General features: G+C 37.3%; 1 protein-coding gene across 1 annotated transcript in view; it reads left to right on the top strand.

Moving 5' to 3' along the window:
• Positions 1–12,531, top strand: part of GRM3 (glutamate metabotropic receptor 3) — a 322,057-nt gene extending 309,526 nt beyond the window's left edge. Inside the window, exons 5-6 of the mRNA XM_063448195.1 lie at positions 84–258; positions 11,352–12,531. Of these exons, the coding sequence (XP_063304265.1) occupies positions 84–258; positions 11,352–11,428 (252 nt within the window). The 3' untranslated portion in view covers positions 11,429–12,531. The remainder of the gene's footprint in view (positions 1–83; positions 259–11,351) is intronic.
• Positions 12,532–20,011: the final 7,480 nt, after the last annotated feature.

Here is a 20,011-nt window from a genome sequence, read left to right on the forward strand (position 1 = left end):
CATCATCTATTGTGGTATTGAGGAGACAGGCAGCAAATTTTACAAATCTATATTAACATGACATGTAATTGTTTATTTTACAGGTTCAGACAACAACCATGTGCATCTCTGTAAGTCTGAGTGGTTTTGTCGTATTGGGCTGCTTATTTGCACCAAAAGTTCATATCATTCTGTTTCAACCACAGAAAAATGTTGTTACACACAGACTTCATCTAAACCGATTCAGTGTCAGCGGCACAGCAACTACATATTCCCAGTGTAAGTAATACTTTTCCTGACAGTACGTTTTTTAAAATAACCAGTTTGTGCACTGAAAGTGGCAGTGCCGTGTTTTTTTTTCATTCAGTTTCCTTTCCTTATGTATCTTAACGGTTATCCCACCTTGCCATTTGTCTTTATTTATATTTATTATCTTTACTCACTATATATATATGTATACTTATGTAAAGACAAGCTACAAACTATTCACTATACATGTTTTGTTACCCAGTGTTACCTCAGCAACACTTACTATAGAAAGTCAGGATACCAGCACTTCAGGTTTTTCTTTTTGCCTTCTTTATTCTGTATAATCCATATTAGATAGTCAACATTTTAGTTCCTTATAGGAACTTTCATCAGGACAACACAACACAGTATAACATAACATAATTTGTTGTCCTGATGAAAGTTCCTATGAGGAACTGAAACGCTAACTAATATGAAACTATCTAATATGGATTATACAGAATAAAGAAGATAAAAAGAAAACCATGCAGTGCTGGTATCCTGACTATATACATATATATATATATATATATATAGATATAAAGATTGATCATCCACAACATTAAATCCACCTGCCTAAAATCGCATAGGTCCCCCTCATGCCACCAAAACAGCTCTCATACATCGAAGCATGGATTCCACAAGACCTATGAATGTGTCATCTGATATCTGGCATCAAGACATTAGCAACAGGTCCTTTAAGTCCTGCAAGTGGCGAGGTGGGGCCTCCATGGATCGGATGTATTGTTCCAGCACATCCCACAGATGCTCAATTTGATTGAGATCTGGAGAATTTGGAAGCCAAGGCAATACTTTGAACTCTTTGTTATGTTCCTTAAACCCTTCCTGAACAATGTTTGCAGTGTGACAGAGTGTATTATTCTGCCTGTTGCGTGCTCAAAACAGCCTCTTCATTAACAACATTAGAAAACTAGAAATGGTGTATTTATTATAATTTAGTGATTTTTTTTTTGTTAATCTGTTTGAAACAATATATGTGTGATTTTGTGTCCGTTAGTGTGTGGTATTGTGGATATGCGGCAGTGAGAGGCATGTCAATAACAATTTTAATTTTCTGCTAACTTTGCAGACTGTTTTCCTAGAAATCTTTATTGCTACTCTGAAAACTACCAATATAGCTTAGATCAATAGAAAGAGCTAACCTACAGGGACAATAACGACCATTACATTGCAAGCCCAGTAAGAAAACTAATGAGTAACAACACACAAGAAGCACATATTTGCAAGAATTCTATTTGTACACTGAGCATTGGCAAAAAATTCTATCTAACTAAATTTCATTTACAAAAACAGACATGTTACTAGCTATCTAACTAAATGTAATTCACAAAAACATAGACACGTATGCATCCAAGACAATTACTTTACTTCTTGTAAATTTAGAAGCAATTGCATACATTTGGTGGCGCTTAATTTAGTGAACCTTTATACCTGCTTGTTCAGCAAATACTTAAAGGGACAGCATAGTCACTAAAACAACCTAATGAAGTAGTCTTGGTGTATAGTTCATGCCCCTTGGTATGTAGTTCATGCCCCAGCAGTCTCACTGCCAAATGCTCTGCCATTTGGGAGTTAAAACACTTTTGTTTCTATCCATGCAACCCTAGCCACACTTCCCCTGGCTGTGACTCACACAGCCTGCATGAAAAAAAACATGGTTTATTTTCAATCAGATGTTAGCTTACTTTAGACGTTTTTATCTAATGCTCTGTAAATTGAATTTTGATTCCACACAGGAGGCTCCTGCAAAATCTAGCAAGCTATTAACAGTACAGGAGATATGTAATTCTAAAGTAAACAGACTGTGAAATAAAGTAAGTTTAAACATTAGATCTCACTTTACAGCAAGTGTTTAGAAATGCTGTGCAAGTCACATGTGAGGAGGTGTGACCAGGGCTGTATTAAAAAAAATGATTTAATTCCTAAATGGCAAAGAATTGAGCAGTGAGACTGCAGAGGCATTATCTGAATAGCAAAACTGATTTGTTAAACCAGAGTTGTTTTGGTGAATATAGTGCCATTCATATGATAGCAATTCAATAAAAGAAAGCACACATTTATGGTCAAGAGGTTCAGTTGTTTTTCTAATGAAACATCAAAAAGTGGAAGAAATATGATTTAAGTGAAATTGACTGTGGAGTGTCCGCTGGTACCAGGAATTTTTACAGAGAATGGTGTGAAAAACATAATTCATCCAAAAAGTGTCAATTTTGTGGGTGAAATGCCTTATTTTATTTTAAGGTTAAGGATAATGGCCATACATCCACAAGCACAAATATGAAACAGGCCTTTCTCCAGGGGGTACATAGAAGTCTAGTTTCACCCACAAACCAGTTGAGTTATAACCCATGTAGAATGGGTGCATCCTCAGTTTTTCAGTATCCCTTTATAAAAATGTACATGTACAGAGCAACATTTCAACTGGATCTCATTACTATGTGATGTTTGCATATTACACTATGTGTTTTTTTTTATCACATTCAAGTTGATGATAAAACATGTTTAATGTGTAAAGTTATACAATGCTGCTATGTTATATCTGCATTGATACTTTATTGGGATCATGTACACATTGGTGAACCTGCACTTCTTTGTTAATAAATATCTTTTTGGTTTTAATTAATCAATTATTATCTAACTTCAGTCATTAGTATCTAGTTAATTGAAAATACATTTTTAAAATCTCGTCCAAAATCACTGATTTGAAACAAAACTCCAGGCCAGCTAAGTGACAACTTGTTTTTTTATTCACCACTATTCACTGCTTAGTAAAAATAAACCATACAAATACAGCTAGGTGAGTTGTATTGAATATTTGGTTCTATGTCGTCACACATAGATATACAGACATTCTAAAGAGTCACTATATGTACTATAGCCCCTACAGTTTACCTTAATAGTTTTGGTGCAAGATTCCATAGGTACGGTCCCATGGAGTCTGTATCAATTAAGCTACTTTGAATGGATTAACAGCAATTCAGTGCTATAGTATACTAATATTCTAGACTTATATGGAAGTCCATAGGATTCAAGTGGGCATTAGGTGTCAGAGAATACTCCAGTTTTTGTCAAACACGTTTAAAACAGATGAAAATCAAAGAGACTGCACCCACGGCTTCTTACCACCATAACTATTACAATACTCTACAGTTGTAATGGTACTACAAGTATCCCTTTAAAGATTATTTCAAATAAAAAAAACAGACTCAATGCAAACCATTAGGGGAAAAAATCCTATTAGATGCCTCCTAATTTCTTGCACATCATTTGAGATCCATATGAAGTAATGTAAAAGGCCTGATCTTGAACACCTGCCTAAACACTCTAGGCTCTTGATAGAAAAATAAAATAACTATAGGGCTGTTAGCAATAATAGTTGAAATTGACTGCATCAATCTCTCCTTAATACTGCCACCTGAAACATTGCTAATTATCTTTAATACTTTATGAATACCCAAGGCACAGCTTAACAGACTGTCTGTTTTAAATATGTCATTATTCTACAATAGGGGTAATAGCTCCCTTTATAGCTCCATTTAAGGCAGTGCTGTACAACTTGTATCTATCTGTCAGTCTATGTGCTTAAACTGTGTATAGAGTGAGTAAGCCTTTCTTCTATTCACTCAAAGATGTGCTAGAACAGGGATGCCAGCACAGATCCCTAGTTGTTCTAGAACTATAACTTTAGAATGGCAGTCATAGAAGTTGCATATCTGCAAAAGCTTAAGGGTCTACCTTTTTGGCAATCCCTGTGCTATATAGCATGAATGGTGGAAAGCTAGAATAGTTCTGCGATCCTTATATCTTCCAGAAATCCACATTTCTTGTTTTCAAGCTCTAGAATCAAGCTGACCTACTGAGCAATCACAATTATAGCATTTTAAGTGCAGAGGTAAATGTGCAAGTTACTAGGATTGGCATTAATGACTGTTTTGTTTGGTTTCACGTAAAAGTTTCCGTTTAGAAAAATATTCTATTTTCAACTCAATTATTGCTTTTCATTATGCTGTATCAAAGGGACACTGTAGCATTAGGAATACATATTTATATTCCTAACGCTATGTTCCAGTATCAACCTCCGTGAATCTGCAAAATGACATTCAAAGAAATTAAACAAAAATAAAAATGTCCTGACCTTCTCCCCAGTACATAGTCTCCTATGAACTCCTCCTCACGTGACATCATCCTGGAGACGTGTCTCCAGGATAATGATCCAATCAAATGTTCCTCAAAGAGGTGTAATAGAGACCATAGGTGCAGTCGCAGCTCTCCAACTCAGAGGACTTGGAGGAGTGGCTTCCAAGTCTTCTGATTATTAATATAAAATCATTTGGGACCACTAAGGAGTGGGGAACTGCTGTAGGTAGTATAACATCTTCATTAAGATAAAGTTGTTATAGTGAGTACAGGGTTCCTTTAAATTAGCCATATGAAAAGTACTTAATTACAGGGGCAAGACTGACACTTACAAATTAGTATTACTCCATATCATTCAGTACTGTACAGTTTAGACAAACATACACTTGCAAACATACAAAATTGGGCCTTTTGCCCAAACTCCCTCTACTCCTGGGCAGCAGCAATGACTATAGAACCAATACAGACCATAAAAACCAAAGTAAAAAGTCTACACACTATCCCAAATCCCTATTCATTTTGTGCTTGGACTGAGACAGAATATAGATTCTGATTAAGATTCTTAACTCCCCTATGGAATATCCTATTGCTAGCTAAGTAACTCCCTTCAAGTAATTATGTTTAAGAAACTAGTGCAACATAGATGGCGCCGATTTAGATGTGGAGGGAGACTCCACAGGCAACCAGCAAGCCGTCACGGCACAACTAGTCACTACAGGAGTGCTGCAAGAAATGCTGGACGCCCTGGCAAGCAAAATGCAAGCCAGAATATATTCAGCTATTGCAGGTCTGAAAAAGGATCTTACAGATTTAGGGAATTGCACCTCACAAATAGAGGACAGAATGGAGGATTTTGCTACATCTCACAACACCATGGCAGGGAAAATGGAGGGGCTGAAAGACAGACTCCTAGCATGTGAGTAAAAAATAATGGACATGGAGGATTGTTCCCGCCAAAATAACCTCAGTTTGCGGGGGGGTGCCGGAGGAAATAGGCCCCGCTGACCTGCAACCATATGCTATAGAATTCTTCTGCTCCATTGTCCCTGGCATACCAGCAGATATGCTTCTCTTGGACCGCACACAGCCAAACCCAAAAACATACCTCCATCTACACCGAGATATGTCCTGACCAGGGTACACTTTTACCACGTGAAAGAACTGATACTACGATCACATCGAGAATGTGCAAACATACCTGCAAAGTTCAAGGAAATGCAGATCTTTATGGACTTATCAGCTGAAACAATCAGAAGGCATATGTTCTGAGAAACAACTGAAGCACTTCGACAATACAAAATCCCTAACTGTTGGGGTTACCCGGCAAAACTGTTGATCTAGAAAGGCAGCAAACTGATCCCGATCCTCTCTAATACTGAAGGGACTGACCTACTGTGTACCTGTGGCCTGGCTCCGAAACCAACCACAGACCGCCTGACACAAAGCCCTCTGCTGAGAACAGAATGGAAGACCCCCGAGAAAGAGAAGGCCGTCCCCGAGTGATGAGTGATGCAAACCTGCATACATGAGTGCTCCAGTACACCCTACACCACCTCATAATACCACTGAACTGGTGGTGTAAGCCAGTACACGAGTTCGACACAAGGGCTTCCGATAGCCTTAACTCTCCTAAACCCTAACCTCTGAGCCCACAACCTCTTGTTAGGGTGTGGGAATCAGCACCTCACATAAATCACCACCTGAGCAAAAAACGGGAAGTTGAAATTAGCATATGACCGAGGGGTAAAATTAGCCTTCCCATACCCAAGGAAGAAGAACCTCCATCACACCTTAGTCAAGGGAAGTGGAGGAATGTGCTCCCGGGAGGGTAGCCCAGGGATATCTGGCATAACAATGGGGTGCTCAGGTATCACACAAGTGTGAGGGGACACAGGGGACATATTGGGAATGTGTTATTATGCTAAATAACTGGTATTGTACCCTGCAGCTCAAAGTTTATTATACAGGTGTTTCCCCTGATGGCTTCACAGTCTATTCATCTGGACATGCACCTAGGGGACAGCATGCTAGATATTTAGAGGGGGGGATGCCTGTAATACCTAGGTCACTTTGTATACGAGACTGGGAAGTAGGGAAATCTCCCAGCTACAGTTCCTGTCTTTCCCCTGTGGACCACACTCCCCAACTCACATAGGCCCTGGGACATCAATTACCTCCCTACACAGGTGCCAGCAGATAAGCCCCTATGTACCATCCCTCCTAAGTTAGAGACGCCACCCCTCATCCAACAACAACTTGCAGTGGTAATGACACCGCACCCTAACTTTCCAGATACTCATGGCACTCAAGCCCAAGAGCACTCGACTGATATTTACCTGGTTGTGAAACAGCCATCACAACCTACCGTAGTGCTTCAACTGACTGGAGCCCATCCAGAGGCAGACCATCCCACCTAATTTCAGACTCAGTATGCCCACTATTTCCCCACCCAGAAGGTGATTTAGATAAACTTACCAGATACCTTTGATTCACAAAGTATACAAAATGTACATGTTACGTTGTTTTTATATATGTTTTTTGTTTAAATTGTTCTGTTATACAGTTGCTCTAAACTGCAGCAGGTACGACCAGGACCCTAACATTGAACACCAGCGACCCAGAGAGCACACTCTCCTTAAGACTACGAATCAACTCCCACTCCAAAAGGGAGATATAGTTCACTATGTCGCCTCCACCACAAAGACACCCTACCTCAAACACACCCAACAGGCTCTAGTCCTGGAAGGCCCCAAGGAGAGACAAGTCTCTGTCAAAAGCGACACAATAACCCCATATACAGTACACATTATGAAAATATACATACGTAATGTACAGGGACTGAACTCCCCCCAAAAACGTTCTACTCTCCTCAAAGAACTTGCACAAGCCCAAGCGGACATTATATGTCTCCAGAAAACATACTTTAAAACCAACACCAGCCAATTATAGGGAGTAAGATATATATCCGAATCAATTCCATGCCACATCACCTACGAAAAGTAGGGGTGTATCCATTCTCATAAGCAGGCATCTCGCCTTCGACAAAATAGCCCTCAAACTGGACCACCAGGGCAGATACATAATCCTAGTGTGCACCATTAACAGCTCAACATACACCATAGTTCTGTATATACACCAAACACGAATCAGCCAAATTACCTCCACAACCTTTTGAACCATATCACAATGTATCAAACAAATGTATCAAACAGGGACCACGGTTATCTGTGTAGATTTCAACCACATCGTAGACCTGACCACAGACTCCGACCCGATTTCAACCACATCCTAGACCCGACCACAGAATTCCATACAGTTACCTTCACCTCTACAAGATCAAAGTTACTACACAAACATTGCAACTCAATAAACAACACACTCACTAAATTTGGTATTTATGACAGTTTGGGCTGGTAGTGTAGGACCTGCCAAAGATGGGGTACATTGACATTGTGGCAGGCTTATGCAATGTATGATCATATAATGTAACTAAACCCCCATCATTTTTGCCTGCATTAGGTGTTTTTTAAAAAAACTAATGCAAACTTACTAAATCTGTCAGCACTGAAGTTCTGAACACAGGGGCTTAACTACCATCACGCAACCATGGGCCTTAGGGATTCTTGAGAGACTGGCAAGTAGACATGGGCCATGAGCTAACCCAAGCGGAATGGAACCAAATCTTCGCAGCACAGGAGGGCCTTACCACATGCGTAACACATATGGAGGCGTCCTGGAAAATCCTGTACCCAAATGTTAGTAGTCAATGTCGGAGATGCCAATCACCCACAGCTCTTGGGACGATGCTCCATATGTGGTAGATGTGCCCAGAGGTAGAGAACCTTTGGGGAAAAGTCGCAGTACTGATAAGTAACAGGTTTCAGAGTAGACTGCACCATAGAGAGATTCCTACTAAAGTTGCTCCCTGAGCACATGCCAAGGGTTATCCAAAAGATAATTTATCTAGTACTCACATTGACCTCCACATTGATTGCAAAAAACTGGAAATCCAACACACCACCAACCATCACAGAAATACAAACAATGGTAACAGCCACCCTAGAATATGAAGTAGTGATATGGTGTCAGACGAAGATAGGGAAACTGAGCCCCACTGCCCAACAAATCTGGGCTTTCTACAAACAAACCACTTCGACACAGTGAGTTAGCATACTACAAAGCACTCAGGAGACGAGTGAAAAACCCTTTGACACTTAATAAACGCTGGAGCCCTTTGGTCGTGCCTGCTTAAGGTTACCCCCTTAAATCCCGTTCCCCCCCAAACTGCTCCCCACATTTCATACAAGGAGTTTGTATCTCCACGCAACATTGAGAACAACGTTGGAGCCATTCACATTAGACCCAAGTTCTCCCCATAACCCCATGTATAAGCACTGAGGGTAACATAGAGCAAAGCTCATCATGACTAACCCAGTCAAAGAACACCAATACTACTCGAACATGCATGTCACCCCTTTTGATAAAGGGGATTGTCCCAGACGGATGATAGTAGAGCCAGTGAGCACAAATTACACAACAATGGGGTAACTCAGAAGGGAACACCGGAAATTGGAGGTGTTATGTTATATATAGGACCACAAATTGGGCCAAAGTTCTGAATTAAGAGCTCTGAATGAAACTTAAATGTATCTTGATCCATAGGGCCCCTGCCCCCATAAAGGGTTCAGGAGGGCGGGGACGCTGATTTGCTTGTATTAAGTATACCTCAACTCTATCACAATGTATGGATTACCTTTGTGAAGAAGTATGGACTGTTGTGAATTACCAAATGTACCTTACTCCTCCCACTCTCCCCCACCCCCCCCCCCTTTTTTTTTATTCTGTGCCCCATCCCAACCTTGAAATAACAATAAACTTCAAGTTGAAAAAAAAGAGTAACTTATAGCATTTTATGAGTTCTGTTTAGAGCTGTTTAGAGCTGTAAGAAGGGACAACTATGATACCAGACATTTTTGGACACTCTCTGAATATTATTTTTTGTCCATTTTTGCTTTCAATAAATCTATAGTTAAATCCCTTATGACACTATGTTTGGTTTTCGTGTTGGAAGGATTATCTTTACTTGTCTGTATATGGGGGTATGTGTTTTTGTACTGTTAAGGGGATCACACATTGATAAAAGGATTGTACAGGGAGTGCAGAATTATTAGGCAAGTTGTATTTTTGAGGATTAATTTTATTATTGAACAACAACCATGTTCTCAATGAACCCAAAAAACTCATTAATATCAAAGCTGAATATTTTTGGAAGTAGTTTTTAGTTTGTTTTTAGTTATAGCTATTTTAGGGGGATATCTGTGTGTGCAGGTGACTATTACTGTGCATAATTATTAGGCAACTTAACAAAAAACAAATATATACCCATTTCAATTATTTATTTTTACCATTGAAACCAATATAACATCTCAACATTCACAAATATACATTTCTGACATTCAAAAACATAACAAAAACAAATCAGTGACCAATATAGCCACCTTTCTTTGCAAGGACACTCAAAAGCCTGCCATCCATGGATTCTGTCAGTGTTTTGATCTGTTCACCATCAACATTGCGTGCAGCAGCAACCACAGCCTCCCAGACACTGTTCAGAGAGGTGTACTGTTTTCCCTCCTTGTAAATCTCACATTTGATGATGGACCACAGGTTCTCAATGGGGTTCAGATCAGGTGAACAAGGAGGCCATGTCATTAGATTTTCTTCTTTTATACCCTTTCTTGCCAGCCACGCTGTGGAGTACTTGGACGCGTGTGATGGAGCATTGTCCTGCATGAAAATCATGTTTTTCTTGAAGGATGCAGACTTCTTCCTGTACCACTGCTTGAAGAAGGTGTCTTCCAGAAACTGTCAGTAGGACTGGGAGTTGAGCTTGACTCCATCCTCAACCCGAAAAGGCCCCACAAGCTCATCTTTGATGATACCAGCCCAAACCAGTACTCCACCTCCACCTTGCTGGCGTCTGAGTCGGACTGGAGCTCTCTGCCCTTTACCAATCCAGCCACGGGCCCATCCATCTGGCCCATCAAGACTCACTCTCATTTCATCAGTCCATAAAACCTTAGAAAAATCAGTCTTGAGATATTTCTTGGCCCAGTCTTGACGTTTCAGCTTGTGTGTCTTGTTCAGTGGTGGTCGTCTTTCAGCCTTTCTTACCTTGGCCATGTCTCTGAGTATTGCACACCTTGTGCTTTTGGGCACTCCAGTGATGTTGCAGTTCTGAAATATGGCCAAACTGGTGGCAAGTGGCATCTTGGCAGCTGCACGCTTGACTTTTCTCAGTTCATGGGCAGTTATTTTGCGCCTTGGTTTCTCCACACGCTTCTTGCGACCCTGTTGACTATTTTGAATGAAACGCTTGATTGTTCGATGATCACGCTTCAGAAGCTTTGCAATTTTAAGAGTGCTGCATCCCTCTGCAAGATATCTCACTATTTTTGACTTTTCTGAGCCTGTCAAGTTCTTCTTTTGACCCATTTTGCCAAAGGAAAGGAGGTTGCCTAATAATTATGCACACCTGATATAGGGTGTTGATGTCATTAGACCACACCCCTTCTCATTACAGAGATGCACATCACCTAATATGCTTAATTGGTAGTAGGCTTTCGAGCCTATACAGCTTGGAGTAAGACAACATGCATAAAGAGGATGATGTGGTCAAAATACTCATTTGCCTAATAATTCTGCACTCCCTGTATAACCAAAATGTTTGTGTTTTATTGTGTTTTATTGTGTTTTATTGTGTGTCTTTCAGTAAAACATACAGCGACTTAGGTGTATTGCAATATTGTTGTTGGGCTCATTCCATTTATTTTTGATGATTTATAGTGTATGTAAAACAGCACTGATAAGATTACTTGAGTGAGTTTTTTGCTAACTTTTAACAACATTTTCATTCTTTTCCCCAGCTTCGGCAAGTGCACACTATACACCAACCATTTGCAATGGAGGGGAAGTTCTCGATTCTACAACATCGTCCTTATAATTGTGATCAGCATTTCTGTCCTCCAGGTTTCTAGACTGTTAGATTATATGCACTTGTTGTGCAGTTATGTACTTTTTTTTTCTTCTTTTTTTAAGAAAAAGAAATATTTTTAAGGACTGTAATCAATGATGTTCTAGAGATTTTTAGACTGGTATTATGACCACTGTTATTCACACATCTAGAGAAAGTGTAGATATGGTGCGTTCTCTACACAATTTACTGTGTCCACTTAAACAGTGATAAATTAATTTATGGCATTTGCCATTTCAGTATAAAGGTTGCTTACTTTCCTATGATGTTTTTGTAACCTAGGTTATTGTTGTAACCAATTTTAGAATGCATTTCAGTTACAGTAAGTGTAACTGGTTGTTATTGCACAAACAGCAGCAGTATTAATGTAAAGATGCCAGTAGAAAAACCTTTTCATTGAGGTTTCCAGCATGTTTCTTCTTGGTAATTTTAATTGGTATATGTTGCACTGTTATAGGAGTTTACAGAGAGAGAATAAACTGAATGAATGTTTGCTTATAGCTCTGTCCTATGAATGGAAATTGGACACAAAATACTAACAGTATTACTGTAGTTAACCAATCCATTTACATTTCATGATAACACTGTTATTCCTGTAGGACCGTTCTGAAAATGATCTCAAAAAACAATGCTCAATAATATCCATTGTTCTCCCACAATCATTGGAACTCTACTGTTCACTGCAACTCTATGGCAATCTTCTGTCAAAAACTTCTTCCTAGTCTATCCAAGGACAAAGTAATTAGCACCAATCTTCATCTCAATTGAAAATGCAATGTTCTAGTCTAAGGCTATGGGAAGCAATATATGTTGTAAGGAAATTACATTATATTCAGCATCATTGACAAAACCATGATGCTTTTTATAGAGCAACTAGTTTCAATGAAGACTAGTAAGTGTGATGAAGGATATTAAAGTCATGTATGGTATTGGCCAACTACCTACGATGGACAGAGACGTTTACTTTTCAAGAAGTTGTACTTCAATATTTCAACAGTTAACTTCATACTGAAAAATTTCCACAAAAACGTAGTGAACTAATTTGCCCTAAATTTATGAGGAATTTATATTGTGTGCTGTTGGTAGGATTTTTTTTTTTTTTTTTTTTTTTTTTTTTTGCTATTCAATGCTACCCAATAAGTTCTAAAATTAAAATAATTACATTTACAACCCATAAAAAAACTTTGGAAAAAGCTTCCTTTCCGTGAGTTGCATTAGACTTGCATTAGAGTTAAAAAATACCTTGCTAAAATCTCTGTAATACAAAAAAGAATTAAAAATAAAATGAGCACACAGCAGAAATTGACAAACACTAAAACAAACATCCACGATTGTTAGTTACTCAAACAGATACTGCAAATAAGAAAAGAACAAAAAAAAAAAGAAAGCACAGATTTAACCAAGGGCTCATTACTAATATTGTTGGTAAGCTTTAATGATCAGTCACAAATTGTTAAAGTGACTGTCTCTAACTTAAGTGAGCAGCGGTTGTTTAAAAACTCCCAAAACTCACCATTAACAACTCTGAATTTTACAGAGCCATTAACTACTACTTACCAATTAATTTTCAAGCTTCTAGCTACATTTTATCTGCTGATGCTGTCTCCTCAAATTTTAAACCCTATCTCTGGTTGGTTAAAATAGACAACATCAAGTTAAAAACTGCTAACTCACTATGCTACTTGTTAGGTGTATGGCGGTATTTTTTATACACAAAAGCGCATATTAAACCATGTCAAACAGCAGTTGCATGGGGGGGGGAGGAGACAGGCACCAGTAAAAAATAAAATTATTCTTTTATGCGACATGTCATTCAAATTGACAATTCACTAAATTGATTGAAAGCCCGTCTGTATTTTATTGCTGCTAATAACTACTTTAAACGAGCAATAAGATAGGAAAATAATTATATTATTACGTTACATCATATTGCATTATTAAGTGCTTCTCTACACATATTAGAAGTTTCTGCTGTTTTTTTTTTAAAAAAACACAGATGCAATCAACATTTTTTACAGGACACCTGGTTAGAAAGTGCTGTCTACATTATATTGCTACATGTATACCATTTGTCCATGTACACAGATTCTGAGTGATGTTATGGAAATCAAGCCAGCTTAAAATGTTATTATTCGTAATTAAAATAACACAAATAGAGCTGAAGTATTACGTTTTAAATAAAATCGATCAGAATGCTAGGGAGAAAAAAGATGTTTGAGCTCACTCCCATCATTTATATTTCTTTGCATTTTAGATGTTTAAAAGACATATATACTCAAAATAATTTGAACTGATATTGAATTTTAAAAGTTAAAATAAAATAAATTACACATTACAATAAATTCTCAATCATTGCAAGTATTTTATAAGCTAAAGTAAATATAAAACACCAATTAGAATAATGTCTACATAACTTTACAATGTATTTCTTGTTACAACCAGGCATATTTATTTTCCAGTGGATAATGTGAGAGTCAAAGCAGGAACAAAACAGTTATCATATAAAACCCAAGATGAATTAAATCTCTGAGAGGACTAGATTAATTAAACCATATAAAAACATAATCTCTGTTTAAGCAATACAAAATTATAATGTTACATCGGTGTGATAAGGTGCTTGTGAGTTACATATCCAATGGATCCCCCTATTAACCTGATTAAGGTGGGTCCTAAGTTCCACAATTGTAGCAATGACTCTGACCGTGGGTAAAAGCAAATGAGCAACTTTCTATAAACGTCAAAACTGTGTCTACATTGGCAACAATATAAGGGGGATGTTTAATTGTTACCAGCAGTCACTTTATAAGACTTGTCCATATTATACACAGACACGGGGAGACCCCTAGGGGAATTAGTCCCTAATTTAACTCAATTGAAAGACTCAAAGAGTGGGTACAAACAGAGAATGGAATATATCCTTTCCCCAAATTCCTTGTATGATTTACACACAGTAATAAATCAATCCACAATATTGACACTAAAGCTGAACTTAAAAAAATAGCCAATCTCTAAATATAAGAACATTGCTCATGGATGTTACTCCATTAAGGAAAGGTATGCTCCCTCTGCTATAATTCACAATGGATGGTGGTTAACAGTCCTCATAGACCGATATGCTATAGTAATTACCTCAAAGAGGAAAAAGCACACTTGTCCCTCCTTTACATACACTAGTCTAAACCAGCCTGCCTACTCCCATTTGCCTATGAAATCAGAGATGACAGGCTGCAGGGCTAAATGTAAATACCTTGAGGTTTAAGGACACTAGGCTAACACCGCCTCGACTATACCAGATTGTCCTGCCTATCATAAAAAGCTTGATCTATATTCCAAGTGTATATCGAGTGGTATACAGCAGCCTATGAAATCAAAAAGGATTGGCTACCGGATTACAAATAAATATCTCAAGGAGTGAGGTCTAAACCAGCACTCCCTTAGATATTCCTGACCTGCGATTCTTATGTGTAAAATATAAATGACAAAACTTTACCAATATTGTAAAAGAGTTGTGATTTAAAGTCAAACAATACCCCTATTATACCATGTTCTGTGAAACGTCTTCTACCTTGGATTTTTTTATGTAATAAAGTCTTTATAACCTACCAGGAGTAAAAATAGCTGCAATTTACAACCTGCTTATCGAGAGTAGAACTTCTCAGTGTTGAAACAGTATATTGCTTCCCTGCCAAACCTTTCTAAAGCACAATCTATACCAATAATGAACAAACTGTTAAGGAAGGAATCAGTTAGGTTAAAAGCACAAGCTTGGCGTGTAGATTGATTGAGATATATATATATATATATATATATATATATATATATATATATATATATGTATGTATGTATTATACAATTAGCTTACTGTGCTTTTTATAAATCACACACTTAGAAATTTGCTAAAGAGCTAAAATCATGTATTGAAAACTTTCTACAGAATAAAAATTGTATACTTGATGACCAATGTTAATATATATTGAGATAATGTTTAAGTCTGCATTCTGTTGCCTCTGAAAATGTCAGTTTTTTTCTGTAATTGCAAACCGTGACAACAAAAAAAACACAAAAAAACTTAATTAAAACGATATCCACATGAAATATAATTTGGACAATCTTAATTAAAGGAATGTAGCATAATTGACTTGATCAAGGTATATTATGACTTGGTGTAAAAGATTACGTGCATTTCTTGGTATTTTCCTATGACGTCTATGCTCAGTATCTCAGATGTTACTAAACTATAGTTCCCATACAGCTGGCTGAGCATCACGGGAAATGTAGTTCAGAAATGTATTGCATTACAAGGTTTGCCATCAGTGGTAAATTCTATTGTATTTCAATCCTTCAAGTCATGTTACCGTCCAATAAACTCTGCATGACAAAGAAAGGGAAACAAATGGCAACTTCGGTTGCTGTCGTGTTACAGGACAGGAAGTATTAATACTGTATTGTGGTGGCAGTACTGTACTTGCACAAAGTATTTTGTAGCAGACATCTGGAGATATATATAATACATTTTCTGATAAGCATGTTGAGAGTTATGAAGAGCAGTGCTGCTTGTCATCTAAAAAAAAATCAGAATGTTCATTCAATCTTCCAATAAATATTTTTATGTTTGAATAAATTATTTCTTACATTTATTCCGAGTGTTCTTAAAGCTACGTGTATTTCAGATTTTTATTAGTGGTGAAACACAATTAAATATTAAGATTCTGAATTACTATACATTCTGAATCACAATATTGTATAAAATAATGATCAATGAACATTTCTTTATAATTCCTGTCAGTATAAAAAGCAACAACTGCTTACTTCTTCCCAAACAGTCCGTAGCTCTGTGGGTCCAAATATGATAAACGATGACAACAAGGAGGGAATTAAATATTGCCAAGGATAATTAGCCAGAAAAGAAAAATATAGGATGAATAAAGACTTATTCTATATTCTTTGCCAATTATTTCTGTTATCATAAAACAGTAATCAAAAGGAATTGCCCTGCATAAATGTAACAAGGAAGAGATTAAATAGAAATGTGTTATGTGTAAATGTATACATAAGTTATTTTACGATAAGACAGAAGGTATAATAGAAGCTAAGAAACTTAGAGTAGTGATAGATGCTGTTTCTCCAAAAGACCACTTATAGTGGTTAATTCTAATCTGTATAATGTTTGTTAAAGCAGTCAAAGTGCCTTCCTATTAGTTTACTCCATGATATGCTCTAGGTGCTGGTTTGACAACTAAAAAGATGAACAAGTAACAGCTTTTCAAAACATTAAAGAAACACTATAGCCAACACAACAACTACAGCTTAATGTAGCAGTTCTGTTTTTTTAGCATGTCCCTGCAGTGTTAGTACTGTAAACATTCGAAGAAAAGGCAGTGTTTACATTGCTGCCTAGGAACACCTCCTGTGTCAGTCTCTCAGACGGCCACTAGAGGTGCTTCCTAGTCCAGTGCTGCACAGTGTGAAGCACCTATGTTCACCGTCTCCACGCTCTGCAAGTTGCCCATAGAGATGAATTGATTCAATGCATCTCCATGAGGAGATGGTGAATGGCACTGTGCTGCATTTTGCCACACATGTACAACAGCCTCCCAAAGTTTTCTTATGGGAAAGCATTGGATTGGCTGAGATCATCAAAATCAATTATCTCAGTCATGAAGGCGTGGCCAGCCAAGGAGAGATCGGCACAACGTGGGAAAAAAAGTTGACTAAAAACACCTATTCTAAGCAATCTAAGGGGAGCTGGCGACCTAAATAGTTAACACTATAGTGTCAGGAATACTTGACAGCTAATAAAATAATAATGCTCTGGTTCCATCCCATCCCCCACCTATGACTGGTGGGTGGGGGGTTAGAAATCACTGAGTAGCTGCCAACTGTTCCGTACCTACATCTAAAGTGGTGGGATGCGGGATGACAAATAAGGAATAAAATAGTAAAAACAAATAAAAAGTACCTCTCTGGGATCCCGGTATCATCTTTCACCCATTCTCAGACAGAAAAGGGTAAAAAAAATAATGCAACTCACTACCCAGTGACTAATAACATTCCCTTAGTGGTGCAGTGAGGGTTCTAACATAATAAAATTGAAAACATAGAAATGGTCCCTCCCTCCATACACCTGTGGACAGCAGATAGGGTCTATCAAAAAAACTCCCCTCTGGTAGTTCAAGGGGATGTCCAGATCCCCTGTCGGCCCTTATGCCCGCATATATATGTGGGCACGGGGAGGTTTATTAAGTAACTTTAAATGGGTAAACCAAATGGTAAATTTCTGTAGTTGTAATATATCTACAGCCCTTATAATGTTCAGTCACTATTAAGGAATGAACATATGAAGTAGGCTAGTAAAGGCTTTATGGAGCCAAAATGTTATCTTTGATTTGGGATGAAGACCTTTCCACAGTGCAAAGTGTATAGTCTTGATTCTTAGATTTATATGATAGGCATATATGTTGCATTCCCCCAAATTACCATATTTATACAGGTATTTCAGCCCAACAATTAAACCCATGTGTTTACACATTCTCGCTAGTATTTTCATTTAATATCTAATGTCATATTGTGACTAAAGTCCTATTGTTGATTGAAGAAGGGACAAAGTAGCTATGGGAAAGGTTCGAGAACCCATCAAAATATAGGTATCACTTCTGCTTACTTCTATCATGCTCTAGGCCAGGGGTCCTCAAACTGTGGCCCTCCAGATGTTGCTGAACTACAACTCCCATGATTCTTTGAATTACATAGATAGCCAGAGAATCATGGGAGTTGTAGTTCAGCAACATCTGGGGGGTCACAGTTTGAGGACCCCTGCTCTAGGCAAATGACATTTAAAGGCGACAGTATGTGATACTGCATAACCCACAATGCTTCCAGAGAAAAAAATACTCACTTACATGCGATTCCAAGCACAAGTATGTGTTGGCTATATAATTCTTAATTTGATATCAGTATAAAAAATATATTTTCTTTCTCTTGAAAATTACAATAATAATAACCATAATAATAATAAATCATTCAGAGAGAGAGAGACGAAAACGTGTCAGACATGCAAATGTATCAGATGGAAAGTAATTTCTGTTATATTTTTTAAAGTGGATGAGAAGGGACCTCGTTATGACACTAGGAGAAATAGCACTAATTATGCCCATAAAATCATGCAATATTAAATATTACCAAATTAAAATTACATATAGATGTTACATTCATGCCTCTTATTAATAGGCTTTGCCTGTAAAAAAAAAAAAAACACAAAAAAACAAGTTAAGTTAATTAGAAATACTTAATACATCATTCTATGCAATTCCACGTTTATTATTTAAGAGAAAAGACTAACATTGAGAAGTAAACTGCATAAAAGGATAAGTGCTGCCTCCTAGTGGTCCTAATAGAAATCTCCTTACTTCGGTGGCATAAAATGTGCACATTTATAGATTTAGTAAACTTGGTGAAAACTGCAATTAAATTAAATTTTAAACAGAGATTTATTACCACGGTAATCAATTTCACTTCTCCATTCTTTATATGAGCACAACTGTGACCAGCCTTGATTTACATATAAATTAATATTTTCACAATTTATAGCAATTATATTTAATAGGAAATATTATAACAATGCATCATTGGGCACAGTTTCAAAATAGATTTAAAGCCAGACACTGATTAAATGAAGGCAACTAAAATGTTATGAATGGTTTTAACAGATCATTAGTATAAAACATGTTTTCCTCCGAAGCAAGCTTATACATGTTAACTATTTTGTTGACTGTTTATGTTTCTGTCACATGTACTAATGCTTGGAACAAAGAATTGAGACAAGTATCGATGGCTTTCAAAAATGGGTTCTCCTTGGCAAGGGCTTAGCTACCAACTACACTACTATTTTTCATTGCCTGCTGCTGTTTAAAATATGTTGGAACAAAGTCTACTTTTTTAAAAATGTGTTTTTATTGTGTGAAAAACAGAGGAAGAGGTATAAAACACATTTACTGTACATGTCATAAACAACAAACTTTACAAATAATAATAATAATACAAAGTGGTATTTATGTTATTTTAAAAAAATATATATATACATATATATATCTGAGTAGATCTATTTTTTCTCTCCATTTTTCTTCTTTATTTTAACTTGATGTTCATTTACTTATTGAAGAGCGTTGGCACTATACTAAAATATTTTTATTATTATTATTATTTATAAAGCGCCAACAAGTTCCGTAGCGCTGTACAATGGGTGGACTCACAGAAAAGTATTTGGAACCAGCGGAGTCGGACACGCAGGAACAGAGGGATTGAGGGCCCTACTCAATGAGCGTACATGCTAGAGCGAGTGGGGTATAGTGACACAAAAGGTAAGGGTAGGGTAGAAATGTAGGTTGCTAGGATAATATTCATTGAGGGCTTAGTGTTTTGTTTTGATTAAAGTTTCAGGAGAGGAATCAGGGTGCGGGGAGTAAAAGCTGTTCACAGTTTAATTGATATGCTTTCCTAAATAAGTAAGTTTTAAAAGATTTTTTGAAGAAGTGGAGATTGGATGAAAGTCTAACA

The sequence above is a fragment of the Pelobates fuscus genome, chromosome 3 (genome assembly GCF_036172605.1).
Source record: "Pelobates fuscus isolate aPelFus1 chromosome 3, aPelFus1.pri, whole genome shotgun sequence".
Taxonomy (NCBI): Eukaryota; Metazoa; Chordata; class Amphibia; order Anura; family Pelobatidae; genus Pelobates; species Pelobates fuscus.